The sequence below is a fragment of the Anarrhichthys ocellatus genome, unplaced genomic scaffold (assembly GCF_004355925.1).
Source record: "Anarrhichthys ocellatus isolate YVR2014 unplaced genomic scaffold, GSC_Weel_1.0 scaffold80, whole genome shotgun sequence".
Taxonomy (NCBI): Eukaryota; Metazoa; Chordata; class Actinopteri; order Perciformes; family Anarhichadidae; genus Anarrhichthys; species Anarrhichthys ocellatus.
In genome coordinates, this window is record NW_022280110.1 from 1,204,586 (window position 1) to 1,231,386 (window position 26,801).

The window sequence follows — 26,801 nt, forward strand, 5'->3', positions numbered from 1 at the left end:
ACAACAGGTTACTATGTAAAAATGTGCAATTCCCAAAATGATTAAATATTTAAAATGTTACATAGAGTATTACTTTATCTGATTGTTGCTTTGGCTTTGAGAACACATCGACTGTATTTAATCTGTTTCTAGAATAAACGATTCTATTGTAAAGGACATTGCTTATTACGTTTAAGTTGCTGGTTTTCTTAGTGTAGCTGGAATGAGCCTGTTGCAGAGGAGGTACAACGATGGCAACACTGTTCCGCCACCATTAACCACACCGTCCACCAAAGTCACCACAATGAGGCATTCTGCTTCAAAGTCTCTCAGTCAGACAACAAAATATTGCTCTCACTGAACTGTAAATAATGTTTAATAATATTTCTCCAAGGAACCAGGCTGCATTAGGGGTAATAGGTGCCCAGAAAAGATCATTTTGTTTAGATTGCAGTAGCCCATACAAAGAAGTGCATCACTGTAGTTCAACACTACAAGCCCTCTTCTTCATAACTATCCAGCAGGCTGACACAGAAAGGTGATGGTCAGATTCTGTTTAACTCCAGGTTTGACAAATCAACTGTAGCACCACTTATAGGTATGCAAGACTTTGCGCTCTGGGGGACAAAGGAGCACAGTTTCAGAAGCACCGATATTCTAAAGGCTTTACAAAAGGGATTTGGTACTCTATGAGGATCACTTAAAATAGCCTAATATCCTTGAGCTCAGAAAACAACAATAGATGAAGTCACTGATGACGTGACGTGCTTAGAAATCAACACAAACAGTGTGGGTGAGTGTTGAACGGATCCATTTTCAATGACTGCCCTTGAGATGATATATTTCTCAGTATGATAGATTGTCTGTATGTGTGTGTGTGACGGAAAGTTTGTGTGCAGCTGTAAAACAGGTACTGAAAGGTTACCGTCATCTACTTTTTCAAGTAGATGTAAAGCTGTTGATTGATACGCTTGCCTTAACTTTTTAAGTATTTTCCGTATTAACCAAACCACTTCTTGCCCATCAGATTGTAGCAGACTGTGAAGTAGCCTCATGACATTCTCATCCATCCATGCAAGCGCAGCCAGCAGGTGTAACGTCATTCCTCACTGAAGAGCAAGTTCTTTTCCCTGTTTGCAATGTGTAAGCACGTGTCCCCATTGGCTGTTCCTGGCTGCAGGCGGGAGTGTGGTGGGAACACTGTTAATATGGGACTGAATATTTGTGGCTTTCAATCGTTCGGAGGGGGATGAATGAAAAGCGTTTTCTGTAGCCTACAGAGGTGTGTGTTTTAATGTGTGTGTGTGTGTGTGTGAGCAGCGTGCTTCCGTAAAAAAGCCAATGTAGTCAGTACACGCTGCTGCCACGGGCATCGCCTGAAGCTGAGAATCTGGATTACAAGTGTATATCTAACTGTCATGATGCTATTGTTGTACACCTGAGAGTATAACATAATTTTTTTAGACCTCTTGCATTAAAGTTATTTGCAATATCATTCCTACCTCTATGTACGTATATGCTTTGTAATGAATGCAGCTAGATTCATGATTATAATCAATAATATGTCATTAGCTTGAAGAATTTCTATTTTCTAACTTTCGTTTCACTGGAACATTTAGTAATAATATATCACAAGTTGTATTACATAACAAACTACATGTGTTTTCCTGTGTATCTAGAGTACGTTTTCATTAGTATGTGCTGTCTGCACTCTAGCATGGTCCGCTCATGTATTAACTACCCAAGATATCAGCACCATATATTCATCACCAAATTATATTAATCATCTTCCCTCATGTGTACACAAGCCCATCCCTCTGATGTCCTTTACTCTTCTTTAATTATTCGCTGCCTCCCTCCTCTTATCTTCTCTCCATTCCAATTGACCCTTTGTTCATGTTTGAATCCCCAGTGATGGTTGTTAACTTGGACAAGCCATTACAGCACCCGAGGAATTGATGAGAGCTTATGGTATTTGCTGTTACGTTATTGGCTCAGACAGAGAAATGGCTGATGTACAGTTCTGTTTAGGATTAAATCCACTGGAAGAATCACCAATGAGGTGAATAACTTCTAAATGGAGAGGAAATAGAAATTCCTCATACGCAGTTGAATTGGTGATGCATAAAATAACTTATTTGGATCCGATGTATTTAGCTGCACTAGCAGTGTGGCTATATTAATGGCAACAATGGTCCACTTCTTTGGTCCAGTCTGAAATATAATCTGATTGGCATCAAATGTTGTCCAGACAATGGTTTTCAGAAGATGAATCTTAATAACTTTGGTCAACACTTGACTTTTGTTCCACCATGAGGTTCATATTTGTGGTTTTGGGACTAACGTTTTAACAACAGGATGGATTGTCCAAAGATTTGGTACGGAAGGTTTTATCGTACTCAAGATGATTTTTATTAACTTTGGTGTTCCCTCAATCTTGCGTCATCATCAGGTTCAAAAATGTTTTATTCGTCCTATACTTTGGTTAATGACATTTTCTGATTTTCTACTCACATTGTTAATGTGTGGTCAAGTTCGGGCTTCACAAGCAAGGACACCACCACAAAAGCATTAAAGGTCTAATGATGTGGAAGTGTTTGTATGGCTATGGATGGATACAGGAAGGGGGATAAATGTGGCAATGGCGATTTTATTTATTTAGTACATTTCATGTGTAAACTCAAAGTACTTTACATGTAAAAACAAAATGACACGTAAACACAGCAATAAAAACCAAAACACCAACACAATCAAATATAAACCGCATTCACACACACACTGTAATTAGCCATTAGACTGAGAGAATAGGAACGTTTTTAGTTAGAGCACAGGTGTCAAACTCAAGGCCGAATCCGGACCGCCACGTCATTTTATGTGGCCCGCGAATCCGCCAGCAAAAAAAAAAAAATAATAATTTTTTTTTTTTTTAATTTTGGAAAAAAAATTAAAAGTTAGACTTGAAAATAAAAATATCCCCATTGTCGAAATTATGAGATAGAAAGTTGAAATTATGAGATAGCATGTTGTCTGTGTACCAACATTAAAACTATCACAACAGGTGGACAGGAGAGGCAACAGCCCGTAAAGTGGTTTTCCAACAAGTGATTGAGTTGAAAAAGATCGACAAATAATCCCAAAATGTCCACGAAGAGAACAATTGATGCAGAGGGAAGAAAATGTAATTTAAGATGTGAAAGCGAATACATGTTTGTGCTTCAAGGAGAAAAAACGGGTCTGTCTTCTGTGTTATGAGGCGTGTCGGTGATGAAGGATACAATTCACGTCGACATTTTGACACCAAACACGGAGCTAAATTTAGCCTCCAAGAAAAACATAAAATTGTCCAAGAATTAAAAGGCAGACTGCAATCACAGCAGAATATATTTACAGAAGCTACAGCCCACTGCATGCTAAAGGTATGTGAGCAGGTGAGCTCCGACCAGATACAGACTTTTACAAATGTCAGTTTGTGAAGAAACACCATCGCAGACCGAGTTCAGGAACTAGCAGCAATCTAAAAACACAGCTAGCTAAGAGACGAGATACATCATCTATCAATGTTTGTAAGAGGCTCAAGGCAGACCTGACTGTCAGTGAGGAGCTCTTGTATGTAGCTGCCATGCACGGGACGACGGCAGGGAGGGACAATAGTGATGCAGAGAGGTGACAAAAATAGCTTTGAACACAGTTAATATAATAACTTGTGTTTGATATTTGTCTTTGTTATTTTCTTTAATAGTTTGATCTTTGATAGAGTAATGTGGGTTTCTTAACCCTAAATTAAAATGATTTATCATATAATAACAGAAATGTGCTTAAATATCATTTTACATTGATATAACTGCATGTACAATATTTTAACACTTGAATAAACAATAATCAAAAGCAGAGACAGTTATTTAACAATATGTTAGGAGTAGTTACATTTATACAGTCTTACAGTTACAACCGGCCCTTTGAGGGAAACCGTGATGCCGATGTGGCCCGGAGTGAAAATGAGTTTGACACCCCTGGGTTAGAGCCAATAAATCCTGCAAATAGAGTGTTGCAGTAGTCTGATCTGCTTTGAGATAAATGCAGGGTCAGTTTGAGATATGAATTCTTTCAATTTCCATATAATTTTTAACTAATAAAAACGTGTTCTGGTGATATTGGTGATGTGTTTCAAAGTTAAGATCAGTATCCAAAATAATACCATGTTTTTTTCTGACTTGCTTACTGTATTTTTAAGAGACAGCGCTGCCAAGTGTGAATACATTTCCAGTCAAAGACTTTTAGCACCAAGAACGAGTATTGTGGCTTTAAATTCTAGCGTTGACATTAAAAATGAGTTTCACACTGACACCAAAAAGATACATTTTTGATACTTCACTTTAAGAAACAATATTTATTTTTTTCCATTTGTTAAAAGAAGCCAAAGTTCTCAAATGTTGTATCATGTTGTCTTAAGAGGAGAAGACATACAAAATGATCCCGCTGCTGGAGGCCTATGTCGTATTGCTGGACCCGTGAAGGGAAAGGAGGCACGGTAGAACCAGAACACTACCACTTTCGTCCACAGGGACCGCCAAAATCAACACAAAATAAAAAGTGCTTGTAGTATCTTTAATTCAGGAACTATTTCATCAAAGATTATCAAATTTCCTGACCAGACATTGATGCCATCCCTCAGTACATGACAGCTTGCTATATTCTACAGTAGACGCATTTGGATTAATAGATCATGGACCAATCAACATCCTGTTAGGTGCTACTGGCAGCACTGGGCGTGGCTTAGGTGTGTGCGAGACGAAACGGAGAGGCACTTGTTTGTTCAAATTCAATACGAACAAACAAAATAACACTGAAGGCTTTTTTCGATGGAAAAGATGTTTACGCTCTTCTCCTGACTGGCTTGGCGAGAGTTTTGATTGACAGATGGTTTATCCAATCACCTGCCAAGTATTTTTTGAAAGCGCCTGCCCTTTTCCAAACAGTTTCCAATGACGGCTTCTCAGATGTTTCTGTGTGACAAACCATTTGACAGCATTTCCCTCTCTTAGTACTGCACACTTGCCTATGTGAGCTGGATTTTTATGCATTCGTCACAGATTATCAGCCACAAAGTATAGGTGTCCCTTTAACCAAGTGCAGAAGTATTTCCCATAACCTCTGATCACTCATGACTGAACACCACACTCACATACAGAGCTGGAGAATGCCACATCTTCCACATAAAAAAAATCTGTGAAGAAATTGAAAGCTTTGTGAGTATAAAAACTAAATCAGTATGCTTTAAGGCGGAAAAGAATGTGCAGACCGCAACAAAAGCTTTTTGTGTAGAGCCGAGCACAATATGATGGTGAAAGGAATAGAAAACAGGAATGCCATGCATGCAACCCCCTTCCTCCCCCCACCTCCCTCTCATCTGTCCATCCCCTCTCCTCCTTTTCTCTTTCCCTCTTCCATCCCCATCTCTCTGCTCAAAAGGTTAGTAAATGTCAGATGGGAGTTGTCATCATCTTCAATGGCGTCATCTTTCTTCATAGAAACACTGTGTGTCTGTGTGTCTGTGTGTGTGTGTGTGTGTGTGTGTGTGTGTGTGTGTGTGTGTAGGTGTGTGTGTGCAAATTGAAGGGAATACAATTGAACAGAATGAAATAGAACAGGATATTGAAAATGGGAAATTACTGCATGCATCAAAGGGCGGACACACAAACACACACACACTTGTGCAGAAAGACTCAACATAGAGCTGAGGATGTACAGTACTTCATACTGCACTGCTCCGTCTCTGTCTTCCCCTCTCGTCTCCCCTTTAGTTTCTCTGTGTTCATCATGAAGAAACCACAGAACTTCAGTGAACATCTTAGCATCAGTGTTGCTGCCTGTGACTCATTCGATTCCCACACACACACACACACTTTACCTCTCTCCGTCTCACTGCTGCGTCTTCATCACAGCCTGTCATCATCACAGGAGCAGGCCTTTGTGGTGATGACAAATCCCCACACTCAGACAGCTTTACAGCCCCTAAAGAGCCCTTTGACAAACGACTGGGCTGTAAACCTAATATTCTAATGCCGCGTGTTATTGTAATGGCGTATGTGTACGTGAGTGAATATTTAGGAGATGTTTAGTGTTGCTTATCTTCGGCGATTAGAAAAGTGCTTTAGTATCAAAAAAAACAAATCTCAGTGCAGACACAAGCATGCTCGCAGAGTGGTTTGTACACTGAGGATATGTGTCTGTGCTAATACGCATGTGTTCAAAGGCACAGTATGTGAAAAAAATAACATTCTGGCCGCAAGCACTCCCTAGTGTGCATATGCATGCACTAATATATTTAATTGTAATTTAATTAAAGCAGTATTAATTATTTTGTTTTCCTCCACAGAGGAAAAAGCACGTTACAGTTGCCTATTCATTCATCCAGCAGACGCAGAGCAACATTAGCATTCATTTGGAGTTGTGTTTCTTGCCACCTTACGTATGGGCCACGCCATGCCACGATGTCGATGAACACAGAGACAGAAACAGACAATGCATATGCATAGAGGTCATTTAAGCGGTTTCGGCAATGGCTGCTTTGAGCGGTTCCCCCTCAGGTAAACACTGATCAGCACCGGTCGCCGTAGCTTGCACTGTTAGCGCCGCTATTAGCACCGTTAACTAGGAGTCGCCGGCTTGCTGTTGACATCTTGAGAGCCGTTGAGAGGGATTTGAAATGCTCCCAATCTCTTGTTTAGCATTTGAGTATTGAGCAGCCGGCCCAGGCGCCTGGACGAAGTAACTGAGAGGCCTGTTAGAAATTGCGAGGGGGGAAATTCTTTTCATAAAACAGATTTAATTGACTTAACCACGCATTAGCCTCGGAAAGGCAAAATAACACAAACAACAAATATCTCTCTCTTTCTCTTTGCAACCACGGAAAGGCAAACGGGCTAAGAAAACAAACTAAATGATGTGTTCTGTCTGTTTTTCTATCCATGTCCTCTGCTCTGTTTCAGTGCCTACACACGCACCATACACTCGCAGCACACAGGCTCAGCGGGTGGCATTGACCAATGTCTTTTGTCTCATTTTAAGTACAAGTTTTGAGGAAGAAAAAAACAATAACATACAATTCAGGCTATTCATAAAAATATTATATCAGACTCCAAAAGTAGCTCTGGCCGCGCCCCTCCCTCAAATTAGAGACACCAGATAGACCAGCAGTTGTGGACTCTCAATTCTTAGAGGTAAGATATACTGTATGTATCCAAGCAACACCTGAAAATCTCCAGGTATATTTCAGAAGGGGTTCATGTGATTTTGAAGAGATGTGTATGTGTCCCTTCCACACCTAAAGTGCAAAGAAAACTAAGCCTACACCAGAGCCCAATATACCTTACCCAATAAAAATGTCAGAAAAATTCAGGCCAACATTATGCGTATGCACCTCATATGTAATCACAAAGAAGGAGGTGGATTTGAGACAAGCAGACAAGGGTTGGAGATAAAAGAGGTTGATTCAGGAAGAGTCTTCCCAAACCAGTGAAATCACTGTCATGTTCACTTACCAACCAGAGTATTATTTGATTTTGGTTATCACAGACCTTTAGTCACATCAAGCTTCCCTCCGACATAAAGTACACAGTTTGGGTATTATTGAACTTACCTAAAAACGGTGTCCAATCATAATTTTCTCGTGAGAAGTGATAAAATATTTCTATTTGGGGTGAAGTGGGATTTGGCCCTGTCATGTTAAGACTTAAATAATGAAGTCCGCCAGTACGTCGATAAGGCCTCAGGGCCCTGGTGCTCAACTCTCCACTTATACGGTCTTACATTGCATACGTCTCAACGCCTTTTCTTCCCGACAATACCCTAATGGCTACACTCTGTTATTTCCCCTGAGGACCAGTGAGCCGCGCACCGCTGCGGGAATGCATTAAATTCAAGAGTTGTTGACGCACGCTCAACGGAAAGCAATAACCTGTGCAGGGTCATTTTCTTGTCCCCCCTTTCCTTTCATTTTCTGAGGTCGAACAGAATTGCCTTTCAGTGCCAGTGTGATTATGTTCCGTTTAACATGGGAATTATGAGAATCACACACATAAGTGTATTTCACAATGCCTCGACAAGATTAAAAACCGCTGCACTGGGAGAGAGCAAGACACAAAGGACAAGAGGAAGGGAGGGAGAGAAACATCCAGAGTCAGAAGATCGACACGCAGCTTTACAGTTTTAATAATATCTGGCCTTAAACCTTTTGAGGGTGAGTTGTATCTTTTAGGATTGCAATCATCAATCCTGTGTGGTTTACATTTCCAGACTGCAGCCATGAATGCAAAACAGTGACCATGAGGAAACGTTCGGATTTATTCTCATAATATTTTGCCTCAAGTCTGTTGTTGAGAACACAATTTATACTCACAAGTTGCTAACCTCCTTTCCCTGGCCACCTGCTGCCACCTGCTAAACACTCCTGGCATGTCAGACATTGCATTAAGGGAAATAAGCTCTATTGTTTGTATGTTACACGCTAAAACACCCACACAGGAATTTGGCGATTTGACGCCTCAATCTGTTACTTGCACTTTGTACTGGATCATCGATAAACATGGAAAAAAAGATGGAAATTGCCCGCTTGTTATTGTGAGACCCTGCCTGGAGGGAATCACTCAGTGAAAAGACTGGAGGGCCGCCAGTGAGAGAGGGGGGAATCCCCGGTAAAACCACCCTGAAAGGCAGGAGCCACGTCCCCTCTGGGCCTCAACAGAGAGTAGCCAAATGAAATGGCTGGTGAAAATGGCTGTAAAAAGCTCACTCCCCTCAATCTGATTTGGACTAACTTAATTATCAGAATCAGAAGTGGAGCGTTTTCAAGCCGCTGGCACAAGACAGTTCATTAAAGGCCCGCCACCGCTTCGTTACCCCAGCAACTCCCGGGGATCGATGTGTAATGCGCTTTTTGTTTATGGAGACGGAGGGAAAAGGGGAGGAGAGGGGACAAACTAATTGAGCGCTTCCAATTATTATCCAATAGCCTCGTGGCCTGTTTGATGGGCAGCCGGCACAGAAGTGAGCTCCTACCTTAATTGCTCCTGGCAATTATGGGTGTAATTCCGGCTCAAAACTGCCACATGAATGGGATTGTATGTAATTGTTCACGGCACTCACGGACAACTTTGTGAGCATTGACCGAGTGGTGTCACAAACCCCTTTTCTTTATCTCCTTTCCTCTATAGACAGCCAATGGACTCTAAAGGCAGGTATAATTGAATTTCGCCATCTTCACACTCACTCACAAATAGCCGTCTCGGCTGTTAGCGGCCGAGTCAAAATAAACAGCACTGATATGGTGTCTCACACACAGTAATTACAAGGCAATCTGTTGTGTTGCTCCTGTTTTCTCTTTTAATTGCCCCTCTCTCTTCCTATCAATCCCTTCCTCTTCTTCTTCCTCCCCCTCCTCTGCCCTGCCTCCATCCCAGTTCACCCGCTCCTCACCATACTGCATTTGAAGAATTAGCCTGCGCTAACGCAGGCCCTAATTGGCTGTCACCGTGTGCTCGAAAATTGTGAAGCCACTTCCTCGATATAATCATGTTTACACACGAGCGCCGGGTGCCAGACTGCTGGGCTTGTCTCTATCGAGCTTGTTTAGGGAGTAATTTACTGTAAAATTGGCTATGATAGTCAGTCACAGAGAGAGAGAGGGAAAGGACCTAGCTCAGCGTAAAATGGGTGTTGTCGAGACACAATGACTTCCTCAGTGTGCCGGTTTTTTCTTTTTTCTTTTTTTCTGCTGTTGATTTGGAGGAGGGGGTCTAACTCCAGTATCAACCTGGTGAGCCTCATTATCACTGTGTTATCTTAATCGGTTTAATGAAGTAAAACAGGTTTAACTGTGTGTTACAACAACTCAGAAATCACATACAATGAATTACAAGCAGTCCAGAGTTAGAAACAGGCAACATAATCATTTGGCTGGCGCATTTGTTTAGACACGTTTTCTTTCTGCTGCTGCAATTTATCACACTAATTGGAAGAGATAAAACACAGTAATTTCAGAAAATAACAAATCAAGATGCTACTTGGGAAAAACAGGAAAACACACAGGCCCATAATTCATCTGTCACTGCACTTCCATTCGATATAAAAGACCTTGATGGCAAAACGATCAAATGGGTTGCTTCAAATAGAACTGCCACATCTTATCCTTCACTCCTGACAGTAGAGGCGTAGTTTTCCATAAGTGTTGAGAGTATTTCAGATTAAAAGCATCTTCATTTGGGTGCGTGGTGACCGGCGGGCAACTCTCTCAGGAACACATTCCTTATTTACCGGCCCTGTTAATTCCCATTCCCAGCACAGCGAGGGTTTTGGGGCCACTTGAGAAGTCTGCACACTGTGAAGTAGACCTGACATTTTTCTCCTCTAATTGTGTTTTCTTCTCCCCTTGCTGGATGTGTGTGTGTGTGTGTGTGTGTGTGTGTGTGTGTGTGTGTGTGTGTGTGTGTGTGTATTTGTGGGTTTGTTTGTTTCACTTTGTGTGCGTGGCTGTGCAACAAAAACTGTATTTGCAATATGTGTGTGCATGTGTGTGTGTGTGTGTGTGTGTTTGTTTGTGCACGTGTGCCGGCATGCTTATTCATCTGTGTGTGTACAGCAACAGTGTGTATGTTTTTTGCCAATTAGGCACTCAATGACAGGACATGTGGTGAAGCAGCTAGCTGGGCTATTCTTGGATCAGCAGTTATGGGAGGAAATTTCAAAATACCAACTGGATATACACACACACACACACACACAGAGACAGGGAGCTCCAGTCATTTCGTATGAAGCTGATCTTAGTGGCGCAGACAGCAGGATGTTGTCTGTCAATGCATCATGTGTTGACACAGTTGTCCTCTTTTCTAAAGTTTTGACAAGCGGTGTCAAACAGAGTTTGTGTTTTTTAATACACTGATAATGACTTGCCAAAGGGTTGCCCGAGCTCCGGCCCATTTGCCCTCTTTGGGTGACCTGCCCCCCCCGCCGGAGCTGGAAGACCCACCTGAATGTTCCCGGTCAGTTACAACTGACAAAGAGGCGTATAAGACAAGGACATTGTTGTTCCACCGTTGCAGGGAATGTGAATGGGAACACATCCAACATGTGTAACATGTGTACAAATCAACCAACACGTTCTCACTCTAAACTCGTCCTGCTTGGTTGGTGACTCTATAAACTTCCCTTTTGTCTTCACAGGAAACACACAGTTATGTTACTTTAACAGTCCGAAACGCAAAGACACTTAATTTACATTGATATGAAACAAAGATTGTTGAATGTTTGGGTTTTTGCGCTTTAAAACTGACTTAAACAAATAGTGAATTAACCAGCTAATGCTGACTTCCTTTAACAGCCTCCTGTAGTTTACGTACAGTATGCATGAGACAGAACCAAAAGGCAGAGGTTACATACACCCTGGTTCCAGACCTCAAATCTGTGATTCAATTATCAGGCAAGTTCATACGACCTTCTAATCTGCGTTTGTAGGTGTCAAACACTAATGGAGAGCTTTGCCTTTATCTTGTGGCATCTTTTTGTCAAAAGATTAAAGTGGTTCAACTCTTCATATACTGACTCCATTTCATACTTTGGTTTAACATCTAAATGCTTTCTCTAACCTAAGAGCAAATAAGAATTGATCCTGGTACCAAAACTGACCAAAGAAAAGATGAAGCTAATGTCAATTTAAAATGTACAACTCGGATTTCTTTGGGTAGGCTGCTTGGGCACGCTATTTCGTTCAATGTGGCTTGTCACAGATTATTTTACTGACGTCTTCCAACCTAGCTGTGGTGTAGGCATGATCTCGCTATCAGTAGAGACATCTGATACTGAGTACTTCTCCTGTATTTATGACCAACCACAGACAATAACAGTTTCTTATCTCTCCACTGTCCAATAAAAAGGCTCCTCGTGTGTCCATGTGGTGTAAAGGACTCTTGTAACTAGAGTGTGCGAACTCCAATGAATGAAATGCATTCAAAAGCAAAGGTTTAGACCACTACACAGGAGTAATTGTATCCTCTGGACAGTACGTGAATTACTTTCTTCAGTGTCTGGATCATAACTAGGCCTATTTATTGGAATATTGTGACTGGACCTACCGTCTCTCATGGAGGGACACACTGACAGGATTAGTCTGACAATATACCATCCAGATGGTTATGATATCATTTTCCATGTCTCAGTAAATCACGATCATGTTGAAGAGGGTTCCTAAAAATAAACTTAGGTCTTATGTTGGTCTGCACAGAAAATAAAATATATTCAATCAGACAACCAAATGAATATCTGTGTGGTACTCACTACAATAAGTTGCGTTTTAAAAGGTAAAGTCAGGTTGATTTATGGCGACAAACACAACTTATCATTTCGTGTATTAATTAAGAAGGCTGTCAACAGACTCACTCTCTCTCTCTCTCTCTGTCTCTCTCTCTGCCGTGCTATTGCAGCAGTTTGCGGCCCTCTTTTGCATCTACTCGTTGGGTTTGGTTTAGTATGTTGCTTTAGAGTCCGTACTGTACATTTGGTACATTTAAACTGTTGACTAAAGCTTCCCTTGTTAAATGTTCATCGTGTCTCAGATGAGAGAGGAGATGAGCAATTGTATGAAAATATGATGAGCGGGAGACATGGAGCGTGCATGAGACTTTAGTCGCACAAGAGGGATGAAATAAGGTAAAGACAGAGTGGGTTGAATTGGATAATAAGCAATCCTCTTCAGAAAATGTCTTTTATACTCAGTGTTTTTCTTTCATTTATTCAGGGTATTAAACGATCCATCCGGTCCTGAGTGGAGAATGTGTTGTAATGGTCACCCAGTGGGCATAATGCGCACAAAGGCACCTCTTCCTCGATCAATCATCTCAGTCCTCGTCTCCTGAAGCGATGCCATATGGCGTCTCTTCCTTCTCCTCTCACTCTGTTCCTGTCCTGTGAAAATTCTCACCTCCGTGTCTTTTCTCTCTCTTCCCACTTTCTTCCTCTCCTCTTGCCTCTACCTCTTTTCTTTGTCTGGTTACTCTATCTCAATCCCTTTGTCTCGACTCTGCTCATTTGTCTTTGCCCTGACTTGCACACAGATGCGCATACACGCACACGCACGCACGCACACACACACACACACACACTGCCCAGCTTGCCCTTCCGCCACCGATCTGTGCACGAGCGAGAGCGTTGCCAGCTGGCGAGTGTTTGTCTCCTTATTTCTCTTTTTTCTCACCTGTCTGCGTTCAATCTGCCTTATTGGGTCTTAGATCAATACAGCAGCGAACGCCTCTGTTCTGAATTCTTACCACTGTCTTAATTGCGGGAACGCTCGCAAGTCAGGAACATGGGAATCTGTCATCATCCCATCCGTCCCATGTGACGTGAACGCTGCATCAGTGGAGTCTCGGCATCAGCAGGGTCTAGGCTCTGTGATTGGATATTTCTTACCTAAATGCTCTTTGGGGAGATACAATTGACTTCTCTTCTTAAGTTTACAGACATGTAAACTCAAAAACTTGATATTTTATGACAAGCTTTGAAAGAGCTCCACTCTCTAGCCACCTTATATTGTCTATGGAGACAATAAATAGGATAAAATATACAATACTTACACAGTGGAAGCACTGGATCTATAGCTGCCAAACTATAAAGCTACTACAACTATTAAGGGACATGGATGTTTTTAAAGGGAAAAAAACAATATGACGTGTCCCTGAATGACACAACTTAAAGAGATGTGATGGAGATTCACGTTTTCAGATATCGACCTAGTATGTCATACTGACACAATCAGCGATCAGGCAGAACATTGGTGCCTCCTCTTCTTAGTCTAGTCTGCATAATCTTGGTTTGATTGGTTTGGTCAATAATGTTTTAAGAAACATAAACGAACTTCAGTCTGTAAGGTCCTTTGCATCCTTGCATTCCGTGACCAGGCATTATCAATCCTCTTGGCAAGGGCAGGTCCAACCTTTCCCGTGTGCGTTCATTTTTCATTGAGAAAAAATAACTTTCTTTTCCCCGTCATGATTTCACTGTGTACGCAGCACCAGCCTCAGGTATCCAGCCGGAAGCAGGCGAGGCCAATTCTCCTTACAGCATTTACGAAGTGTCCAAAAATGCTGGGCTCTTCACACAATCTAAGACAAGCTTTGATAGCACGTGGCAGGTTGTGTTTGAACATGTGTCTGGTGTCTGCTTTCCCCTTGTATATTGTATCTGGTGTTATTATTGGCACTTTGTGACTGGTGCTCGTGAAAAGGTGCTTTATATATGAACTTAGTTTGCCTGCTGATCGCGCCTGAAGCATTTTTAGGAAGTAAACAGTCAATGACCATCAGCAGTTCTATGGTTTCTTTCTGCGTCCAAGAGTTAGACCAGACCTGGCATCTGTCCAAGAAACACACCTGCTGGATACCGCAAAACACATTCGTCTGAGCCACTCGCTGCAGAACCTCTTCTCCTCTCCTCTACTCTCCACCGTCCTCTCTCATCCCCTCTCTACTCCTCTCATCATGTAACCTCTCCTGCTGTAGTTTTACTCTCTTTTTTTCTTTTCCCCTCCTTCTCTACTGTTTTCTCCACGACCCTTGTGCTCACGTTCGGTCTCAGTCTCAAGACACTGTGTCCTTTACCTCTGACTTGTCTTGCGGATGTTTTGACTTGATCATATTGGGACTCTGCTTTGACTCAGACCCAATTTGGACTTGATCTTGACTATCGCCTGTTTATGAGAAGTGGACGTAGTCTCCCTGACGTCACCCATTGGTTTGTGAACTGCCGTTTCAAAGCTTTGAAAATGGCATTTTGGCCATCGCCATCTTGGATTTTAGCCGTTGCTTTATGGTCTATTTTGATTTACTGAATGAACATCATGCTGTATTGAGGAAGACTTGAAACTAGCGATTGAGACCATAAACTCTTTACAATGTTTACTGAGGTAATAAATCAATTCGCCATTTTCTCATAGACTTCTATACAATCGGCCCCTCTGGTGTGACCCTTCCATGTGTGACATTAATAGACTGAAGTAACCTGATAGTAGTTGTGGCGCATAAAGAGCAACGTTCATCTCGACTCTCTTCTCTCACATGTGTGCGATTAGCTGTCATCACCCTTCTATTTCTCCCTTTGTTTCCCTCATACACTATGAAGAACCCCCGTCTACAACTTAAAGACATTTGGACTCTGTTTTACTCAATCTCGAAACTGCTCAAACTTGCCACACAGAAAAGCAGTGTGGTACATAGTAGCTTTTGAAGCTAATTTGGGGGTTCATTGTTAGTCACGCTCTTTGATCACTCACAAAGGAAATCATCTGAAGCTAGAAATAACGCCACCATTACATACATAAACATAATTAATACATCATTCTGGCCCTCACAATCAGCCCACTGATTGACAGCCCACTGTAGATAGTGTTGTGGCAAAATAACAGAAGAGACGGCGAACTGAAGTTGCAACCCAGCGGGAAGTGTTTTAATAACACAAGCCAACATACAACAAGTTCAATTGTCAGGTGTCAAGTTGGCTATGTTAAATAGCCCAGTTGTCATTAGTTACAGTAGAACATGGAAATGGTTGAACAGACCTAAACAAAGCTTGTTTTTCTTTTTTTTATTAATTTCTTGGTTTCTTTCTTTCTATGTTGTGAAATGTTTTTACTTTTAGATTCAGTGTTTCCCACCAGAACCATGGTAGTAGCTGTACTCCTCATTCACACAGGATATTTGTTTTATCACTCTTGCGAAAAGTCAGTTGAAAATCTGCTGCCTATGTTTGCACTTTGGTGTTCGGTATGTCTCATTAGTCTCACCACAGAAACAGTATGTTTGCGGATTTTTTACAGAATAAGTGTATCTTTTCTCATAAGGCTATCACCACACAAGTAAAACAAAGGCCAGAACTCTAGCAGTAGTAAATACACAGGAAAGTAGACCCTCATATTAATTAGCCCACCAGAAGAAGTGTTCTCAATGTGTTTCGTCAAAACTATCTAAAACAATTGGTTCTTAAAATACATTTAAGAGCAGAGATGCAGTTCTGGAATCTGAAGTTTTTCGTCTTTTGATGGCTGACAGTTGATAATGTCGACATCTTTCCCAGATGGTTCATCCGATCACCTGCCACATATTTTTTGGAAGTGCCCGCCCTTTTCCAAACAGCTTCCAAATGACGGCCTCTCAGATGGCTCTGTGTAACTAACCATCTGGTGGGTCAGGTTCTAAACGAACAGGAAGTAAAGAACACATTATTTTGAGACAAAGCAACGTCTTTCTTCTTCATTTAGTCTGATTTAAACAGCAGTAAACTATATGTACTACTGTATATACATTTCATTTTACATCTTGAAACTGCAATGTAGCCAAACAGCAAACAAAAATAAAGAAGTGGAACAATTTCTCATTCCAATTCATGAATTTGGAGAAAGAAAATTGAGTTAAAAATCCTGGTGTTCTCCCTACCTCCCACCAGTGCCTCTTCATCATTGCTGCAGCCACCTTTGTCACCACGACTGCATTCCTGTGGGACCCACCTGCCGCAGCACTGTAGTGTAACAGCAGCAGTGAACACAGAGGCAGAACAAGCTTCTCTTTGCACTGATCACCCTGCTCAGTGACGCGGTCAGTCGCAGACACGAACACAGAACAGAGAGCTCTCAAAACACAGGTGGGCGTCCTCACACACATGCCCGCTATTAAACCTCCACCCTGCCCCCACTTGTTTCAGTCTCCTCCATCTGTATATTCCTCACGTCTGGTCAGCTCTTCAGTTGAGGTTTCTGCCAGCTCCTCAGTTACAGAGGCTGACAGCTGGTTATTGATAATGTTACCTATGGACTACAAAACCTAAAAACCCAGCACACTGTTGAGGCAGAAAGGCAGTTGAATGATGTATTTCTAGACGAGCTAGAAGAAGAAGATTGTACAAGGATTGTAAATGACTGCAAGAGTGCTAAAACGCTCAAATCTCACACTTAGATTCCCTTGTTTTCACAGCAATGGCTATCACGGTTCCGGCAACAGAACACTTCAGGCCACTCAAGCAAGGTGACACACTTTAACAAATATCACCAACCTGGTAACCGTGGTAACTGTTGAAAACAAATCCAAATTGGTGTTTTTATTAAATTTGGGGTTGATATTTATTGGCCGAAGCTTTGCTTGTACCGACACATTCAGGCTTGCTTCAGGTCTTCCTAGTTCTAGAGCGACATAAGCAGATATGGTATACCACATATAACTAGCTGCTATATGTGGAGTGGATGTGAATGAGATCGATATGCTTGGTATGAAATGAATAATTAAGTAACTGTAAACTAATATGCAAAGCTCCTGTTTAGCTCCAGTCGTATATTTACAAATGTTTTGTATCCAGCCATGTTCTCCTGAAGGAGAATGTCTTTGTTTGTTTGTTTGTTTTTTACATGAATTGATGGCTGAGAGGTTTGTATTGAACAGTATATTGTTTGCATCTTGGAATAAATATTGATATGTTTTTGATCACTTTGTGTTGTGTCTATTTGCCTGTTCTGTTCAAAAACTGTGTTTTGAGACACTGCTGGCCCTTCAATGTCATTTATAAATGCTTCATAAGGCATAAATAGTCCTCACCTTAGATGAGGTCACATAAAACACTTTACTAACGAGTAGTAACTACCTTAATAAATCATGAATTAATCATGAATTGCAGTATTAATATGCGTTCATAAAGCATATATTAACATAGTCCCTAACCATTATATATATATAAATGCATGAATAATGTACATCTAAATAAGTTATTAATCATTTACTAACACTTTATAAATTATCTTATTAATCATCTACAACTCATTAATAATTGGTTTGTAAAATATATAATACTTCATTTACAAATGGGGAATCCATCATTTATAAAGTATGAAAAGACAATAATGAAACACATAATAAACGAGCTTATTAATCAAGAATAAAACATTTACAACTGCATACCAATGAATTATTAATGTAGGAACAATGCTTTATAAATGATGAATTAAGTGTTTACTCACACTTAACTAATGCTTCATAGTGTGTAGTTATTATAAAGTGTGACCGCAGATATATGTAATATAACTTAAATACCGTACTGACTAACTATACAGGAGATTTAAATCAAAATACAGTAAATGATGTAACACGTGGTCTTAAACTTCATAGTGGTGTAAACACTGGATAATGTCTTCAGGCATGCTCGGAGATGCTAGGTTAGCATGCTATAATAATAAAAAATAGCGGCATGGTCATTGTGTTGTATGTGTCCAGATATTACAGCTCTGGGCCATGTTTTGTTAAGTCCATCTTTCGAACACTTTCAAACTCAAGAGGTGTTTCCCAAAAGCGTCGTACTTAGACAGAAATGATTTTTCTCATAAACACATCCATTTGGTTTGAAAGTGGAGTCAGTGTTAATGTAACACACACACACACACACACACACACACACACACACACACACACACATACACACACACACATTTGTTTGACAGTTGATCAGCTCAATTGTTCTGCCAGTGTGGTCCTCTCCCTCCTCTCACCTTAATATATTATTCAGCTCTTCTGGATGAAATGCCATTTTGTTGATGGGATATTTTCTGGTTCTGTATCGCGCTTTTTCTTTTTCTTTACACTGCATATCATAAACAGCAGGTCTAATACAGAAATTAACAATCCTGAATAGTTCCAAGAAGAAAAGATTTTCTTTGTGCGGCTTGCAGCACTTTTACACTGTAATGTATGTATTTTCAATTTATAGCACAGCTTACAGCCAGTGAAACATTCAAAATACACAGTGTAGTGCTCACAGAGTGTGAAGTGCGTGTAAAACTTTTAGAGAACCCTGAGAAAACGCCTTAAGATTGATCATATCAGAAAATGGGACCTGCTGTTTTTTGTAACTGCTACTAGTTTTTGGATGACAGTGGAGTTCTTTTGCATGGTGGTATAAGATGCAGTATATCATGCAAGGTAATATTTACTGATGATTTTTTTTTGTCTGTAGAGGAATTTCTAGTTTTAATAAAAAAGACTAAATGAGTGTTGTTTATTCCTGAAGTGTGCTTTTCTATAAAATAACAAATTACAACTGAAGCCAGTAACATATTGATGAATCTGAAAGTTGGTTTGTGTCTCACAAATTTGTCTTGATTGCACCATTCAGACGCACACACACACACACACACACACTCAAACCCTGTTGTCACAGCTGTGTCGGTTTTTCGGCATTCACGCAGTGCTAAAAATCTGCTCATTATGTTGTTCCCAGCCAACAATGTGTTGCAGGAAATGTTAATTATTATTGTTAATTGTTAGCCTGCATGGTGCTGTGGCAATCTGTCTGGATCTGATAGGAATGTGAGAGAAGTGTGTATGGAGCGTAGGACGCCAATCAGCACGTGGCTCAGTCAGAGTCTGAGAACTGTTGTATCATTAAAAACAAACACGAATACCTTTGAGTTTATAAAAGTCTTCGCTACATGCATTTGTTCCTCTCTGAACATCATTATTGTCTTTTCTTTGCTCGTGCCATGTCTATCCGTAACTCTGTGTTCTGCTCTCTCACCTGAGCTCCCCCATCGCCTCAGCTCATAACACAAAATCAACACGGTCCGTCTCTGCTTGCAACACTGCAGCCACACAGTACTCACCGAAGGGTCCAACATGTCACATTTGTCCGTTCTCTCTGATAAATGATATAGTAAATGTATTTAATTGAACCCAGTGTAGTCACGTTTTTTTTCTTGAAGGTGAATATAAAACGTAATGAAATATCCGTGTAATAAATGCGCTCATGACAACATCTGTGAGAGAGGATGCACTGTGTCGCACAGTCCTTCAGTTTCAGTTGAGTGTTAGTTTGAACTGTCGCAATGTCTCCTGCTAATTGCAAAGTATGTTGGACTAATGTTTTAGCAAAACGTCTGCAGCTAATGTTGTATTCTGCTGGACGCAGAATAAACAGTGAAACAGTAAACGCGTTGTTGGCATTGTTCTTATTTCAGTTGGCTGCGGTCAGCTGTGTTTCTCTCACATGAAATATGGCTTTATGTGTTTCTTTTGTAGTTTGGGAATGAATTAAAAAACAATTTTACAAGTTTGAATGAAACGAGTAAATCCAGGTTCATGGATGTTCTGATTTGTAACTGAAAGCATTGCCTCTTACAGTGGAAGCATGAATGTTTATAGGTGCATTTCCTCTTCTGCAGTAAAATGGAGTTGTTGGGACGGAGGATTGGTAGACTGCAGAGGCGGTGGGCCCACCGGCCAAGGACGAAAAAACCCGCCCATTCCCTCCCTTCACAATATACTATAGCAACATTTATTTGACAAATAGTAAATGGAGTGCCCTCTTAAACGGAATATGAAAGTCATCAATAGGAACCAATTCCAGGGCTGTAGCGGATAGTTTGAAGCATCGAAGCTTCATTCATAAAGATTAGGCTACACTGATATTATTGGTATTGTAGTAGAATTCCATTCCATTGGTGACCGCATAGAATTTTGAATAACTACAGACGTTTATGAAGTCCAAAAGTCAAACTCTATGAAAATAAAAGATAAATGTAATCAATTCCAGAATTCACAACATGTTTTTTAACCAATAAAATATTTTATTTCAATCAATTTTTGTTGGCGTTCAGCCCTTTTGCCCCTTGTGCCTCACTTTGCCCCCAGATTCTGCACTGTGTATGCAAAATTGGAGTTGGACGCGCATCAAATGCAGTTGCACTTAAGACCATACGCTTTAGATTGTTTAAACAGGGCCCTTCAAGTTTCCACATCACTCTTGAGTAATTTATATATTTGACCACAATTGGCTCCCAAACTAATTGTGATGTCACAAAACATGCTACTAACATGAGTTCAGTTGATATTTAAAGTGAGCACAGAGAACATTTTCCCCTTTCAGCAGATGAATGTGAAAACAACCTTCATCCAAGTGAAGTGACAGTAAGCTGGCAACTAAAACAGCTTGGTTAGCGTTAGGTCAGGGTTGTATTATATTTGCGATATTTGACCATAAGTATAATGTATGAGACTATCAAACCCTGGCGGGTGTGTTGCACGGTTATTCTTCAACCTCTCGGTAGCCAGCATCCAAAGTACAATGTTTTTGAAGAAGTGGGCAATCCAACACTAGAGAATAGAGAAAGAGACATATAGAATCAGCAGTGTGAGATAATACTGATTTTGCTTTTGATTTAACTGTAATGCTGTATTGAGCCTACATGGGATATGTAGGTTTTACTTTGAAGAAAGATCTACAGTTCTTTAAAGAGTCACTGGATATGCATACATGATGTATTCGCTTTGCTTTTCTTTTATGAAACAAATGCATAAACTGCTGTCTTGAAACATTTACCCTAAAGAATTTGAGTTGTTTTTGCCTCTTCCTGTCTGACTGCCGTTTGAGTGACGAGGGGTGAGACAAAGGGCACGGCCTTAGGGACCTGGTGTCAGATGATCTCAAAAGGGTAGAGATCGAGTCACCATGGATGTATGAGTGTGTGTGTGACCTGAGGATTGGGGGAGTCGGGCAGAAGTCAAAGGCTATCTCTCATTGGGACAAAAGAATTGCTGCTCTCTCTTTTTTTTCCCCATCTAGATGTCCGCCTGACTCGCTCTCTGTCGGTCTGTCTTGTTGACTGTCTATCTGCCCTCATGCCCATCTGGCTGGAGTGAGAGGGGACTGGGGCCAAAGTGTGTATGGCAGCAGGAAGTGTGAGTGTGTGTGTGTGGTCTTGGCAACTGTAAATAAGTGTGAGCACATTTCCATAGAGCTGAAAATATAATGCTGCATCAGACCCAACTGTCAGCTTTCTCTTGACATTGAGAGGAGAGGAGGGGAGAAGAGGAGAGAGGAGAAGAGAGGAGAGGAGAGCCACATAGCACACACACTCCCACTTTGTTTGCTATGCGGTGACCTGCTGCAGACAATTATGTCCCCCTCGCTCTACCACAATCAGATTACTGCTGGAGGACGAGGCCTTTGGACCTGCTGCTGTGAGGAAAACGAACACACATACACAAGCACACGCACACACACTGTTGTAAATTCTTAGCAGGTGATGCTGCGACTGAGTTAACAGATTTAAAAAAAAAAGAATTTCAGAGAAACAAGCCAATTATGCAGCACTTGTTTTGGATGAGACTTTTTGAAATAATAAACATTGTGAACAAAAATAGGAAGATATGGTGTATTTAGTAGCCTTTAAGCTATTTACATATATCAATAAAAATGTGATTTTTGCTATGACTAGGCCAAGAGACCACACCTTGTACCCTGACCAGTCATAAATTGCGGTCTTTCACAGCTTGGGTGATGCACTTCACCCGACAACACCCCCGAACTATGTTTACGCATGTAATCATGGTTTTATGAATAGAACTATTCATCATCATTTGGCGGTGATGGAGGTCTTTTTCCCTCCCACTCAGTAGAAAGAGAGTATAGTGTGCACAGGATTGATGAATACGGTATAATACTCCTGACACAAGGGTTCAATTACAATTACAGGTTCACTGAAATGAAAAAAAAACAGGTTTGCTCTTTTGCATATATTCATAGAAGAGGACCAACGTTACCGAACAAGCTAGAATTGAAAGAGATGTCCACGTAAGTCTTCTTGTTGGAGCGGTGTGAGGTTCCCCAATGCCTCGTGGGTTTTATGCCACTGTGATACTCAACTGACATAATGTAGTAAATTACAATCAATCATCAATAAAAGTAGCTCCACAACGAAGACAAACATTAGGTCAAGGAAGGCATCTTTGTTTAGTCCTGATTAGGGAAATACCCAAAGTTCTGAGCAGAATGTTATTATAATGTCAGTTGATATGTTAACTGATTTAAATATGTTGGATGGATGATATGCTAATGTGCCTGATGGCTGGGCTCACTCTGGGAGTACTGTTGATCTCAAAAATCAATACATGAATTCATGTTTTGACCAACTTTCATGGAAACGTAGATGTGTTTCACAAAAGTGTTTCCCTTTGGAGAGCTAAATTTTTTTTCTTATTTAACAATTACTCAAATAATCAACCCACATGAAATGAGTCAACACTTTGGTTATCACTTAAGCCACTTAATGTGTCAAATATGTGTTTAATGTAGAGGGAATGTCTTTATGGTTGTTTTTTGTTCACACAAGTTTTAGGAACACTTATTCACGTAAATTAAATTAGCAGATTAATACAACTGTCCAGTAAATGTACAGCTACAGCCTGCGGTCTGTTAGCTTAGCATGGAGACTAGAAACGGGGGAAACAGCGAGCATTTGTTGTTCATAAACAAGATAAGCCAAGCTAATCAGTCAACTGTAGAGGTACTGTAAGGCGAGGTGTTCCCCCCTGTTCCCAGCCTTTAAGCTAAGCTAAGCTAACTGGCTCCTGACTGTAGCTTCATGTTTAGGGTCTCTATCTTCTCATCTACCTCACAGAAAGTTTGAACTCTTTCTCTACTTCAACCGAGTAGTTTAAGGTGCCTAAACCGAAGCAAACTCTGAAAATAAGAAAAAATGTACACGAGTCCAGCAGAGAACTGGGAAGTTGGATGACTCCAGTTTTTCCAATGAAATTAAGAACAAAAACATCTTATATTTATGTCAATACATTATTTGGAGGGAAATTAATGTAAGAAAAAAAAGAAGGGAATGTAGAAGGAAGGAAGTGCCATTGAGACTGATCTGAGCAGATGGAGAGAACACAACAAGTCAGATAGGAAAGAGGTGAGTTGGAGAGAAGACACTCGACCCTGCGACGTCTAGTGGCCGTAAACATTACGACGGAAGCAGGTTGACTTTTTGAACTTACGTACGTAAATTGACTTACGTAACGTAACCGTAACATAGTTGTGTTAACCAGAGCCATGCCACGTTCCTAAATCGAACTAAGTAGTTACGTTAACCACGTGTTTAAAACTGCGAGCGTTTCACAACACCAGTTCGTCGTCAAACAGTCATATGTGTAATTTTGGGAGACAGAGGCAAACAAGCTATTCTGTCGTTTAGGTGTGAGGACGAGTTGAGAAGAGAAAAGAGGAAGGACAGGAGGGGGAATCAAACGGCGGGAAAGCAAAGCATAAAGAGAAGAAAGGAAGTGAGATGGGGAGGGGGGGGATCTGGAGGAAAAGGTAAAATGATGTTGATGTTTGCTTGTTATTCCAGCTCTAATTCTCCCACTGGAGCTCATTACAGAGAGAAACAAACCACAAAACCTTACAAACTAACAGAGTGGAGAGAGAGAGAGGGAGGGAGAGGGGAGGAGAGAGAGACAGAGAGAGGGAGAGAAAGAGGGAGACAGAAAGAGACAGAGAGAGGGAGAGAAAGATGGAGACAGAGAGAGGGAGAGAAAGAGGGAGACAGAAAGAGAGAGAGAGACAGAGAGAGGGAGAGAAAGATGGAGACAGAAAGAGAGAGAGCGACAGAGAGAGGGAGAGAAAGAGGGAGACAGAAAGAGAGAGACGGAGAGAGATTGGCATCCAAAGAAAATAACCCATGAACAAATGGAAAAGGAGGATTGAGACAGAAAGTGTCGGTGGACCAGGAGAAGGGAAAGAGGGACAGAGGAAGCACAGAAACAAAGAACCCTGATTGGTTGGATTTAGAGAGAAAAACATACAGAGAGGCAGTGAGGAAGTGATTCAGTAAAGATCTGCGGAGATGTGGAGAAAGGAGGAGACTATAACGAGGAAGAAAGAAAGACACCACCCACCATTACACTCATCAACACACCTGGGGCTGTGTGTGCTTCTGATTGCTTTCAGAAGTAACGCCAGCTTCAACGAAATAAAGTGCCAGAACAGGAGGAAAGTAGGTTTAAGAAAAATAAAAGTACCATTTAAATTTTATTGATTTCATCGGAGCAAATAAATAAGAAAACAGTAGATAAATTGATATGATTGATTGATGAATAATAATAATAATAAATAAATAAAATTCCTTTTTAGCTGTAGCTTTTTTATATAAGTAGTAGTCTCAGCTTTTTAGTCACAACTTGGTTCGACCCAAAACAAAAACAAGAAGCATCTTTTTTAATCAGAAGAGCAGAACGGCAGCCTCAGATTTCCACACACAATCACTAATAAGTTTCTCATAGAATATTTTTTCTTTTATATAACATTGAAGTACGGAAATACAGATATTATAGTCATCAACCAGATTCAGTTTTCAGGATTAGTATTATCATTATTATCATCATAATACCAGTAGAATAAAAATGGTGGCTTAGATTTTGATATATTTATATATCCATTTGTATATATACTGTGTAAATGTATATATACATATATATATGTATGTATATATATATATATATACATATATATATGTAGAGTTCGTGGTTGTTAGTTGGTTTCAGTGTCCAAAGTCCAACATTGAAGAAAAGCAAGGAAGGATCCGTGCTGGGAGGCGAACGAGTACAGCAGCAGATAAAGTACAGACATGAGGAAGGAGCGGAGGATGGACTGTTGAGGGGGGGGGGGATAACAGAGGTGTACAAAAAAGGAAGAGAGAGAAATCTGCACTTGTGGGTCAACAGCATAGTCGAAAAGACAAGATGATCCCGGAGAGGAGCAGGAATCTGAAGAAAAAACTAGCAGCGGTGATAAAGGACGAGAGACAGACCGAGGGGGAGGGGGGGACGACGACGACAAAGGATGGTGAGACAGGATGGAGGTCGATTCGAATGTCTGCAAGAGATGATAATATAAAAAAAAACTGAAGGAAGAAGGTATAGCAATACTTTCTGTGTGATCCAATCTAAGGGTTATTAGATATAGTCTCAAGAGTCACGGTTAAGAATTAATTACATGGCTGGAGTTTTTATTTTAAATTATTGTATCTACACTGAACAGTTTACACCAAAGTCCTGCTGTTTTAACCTTTACTATGTACTTCACTTTGTCAGCACAGTGGAAATGAAAATGTTTCTTTCCCTTTAGAGCTTTTGTATCTTTGTGATTGTGCCAGACAGCAGTGTTTTCATTTAAAATATTATAGTTTCCTGATAGATAGCAACCCCCCCCCCCCGCCTGCTTACATTTATATACTGTTTTATTTTTACCAGTTACATTTTGTACAGAAACGTAATTGTGGCCTGAAATATGTGTAAGAAGCGCTTTATTGTTATTTCACACGTGAGTTGTGTGGTGGAGGACTTTGACACCAGACAAGACAAAAAACAAGCTTTTTTTGAAAGCCAATAATTATTATAATAACTACAAAACACAGCTTTACAGGGTATGTACATGTAGCGCCTGATTTTGTGATCAGAGTTTAATGTTTCCCCTATAAAGAAATAAATCTAGTTTGGCTTTGGGGCAGAGGCTGATCCAAAATCAGTGCAATTTATGTCAAGCATGAAAAAAGAAAACACTACAAATATGGAAATGGGAAATGTGGAGAGCAGCTCTTCAGGAAACATTCTTCAAAGCTTATGTTGACAGAGATGGATGAATGAATGGGGGGGGGGGGGGGTTTACACTCGGGCTTCAGAACACTCTGGAACACATAAATGAATCAATTGCGTCTTTCGGCAGAGAATAAAAAAAGTTTTGGCTGTCCAAAGCTGCAGTCAAGCCACGGAGAAATACAAAGGGAGGATAGAGGATGGATGAAAGGATGGATGAAGGGAGGAAGGGAAGTGAAGAAGCTTTGCCATACACTTCCATGTACCGCTTCATAATTCTCCGTCAAGCTCTTACATCTCTCTAACATCTCTCAGAGTCTGTCACATTCCCTCATCTTTCTTTCTTCTTTTCCACCGTCTTATTCACATCCTTTTCTCCCC

At 40.7% G+C, this 26,801-nt stretch overlaps 1 protein-coding gene across 1 annotated transcript in view; it reads right to left on the reverse strand.

The window, feature by feature from the left end:
* Positions 1-24,824: 24,824 nt before the first annotated feature.
* Positions 24,825-26,801, reverse strand: part of cbln1 (cerebellin 1 precursor) — a 19,396-nt gene continuing 17,419 nt past the window's right edge. Inside the window, exon 4 of the mRNA XM_031874397.1 lies at positions 24,825-26,479. Within this exon, the coding sequence (XP_031730257.1) occupies positions 26,446-26,479 (34 nt within the window). The 3' untranslated portion in view covers positions 24,825-26,445. The remainder of the gene's footprint in view (positions 26,480-26,801) is intronic.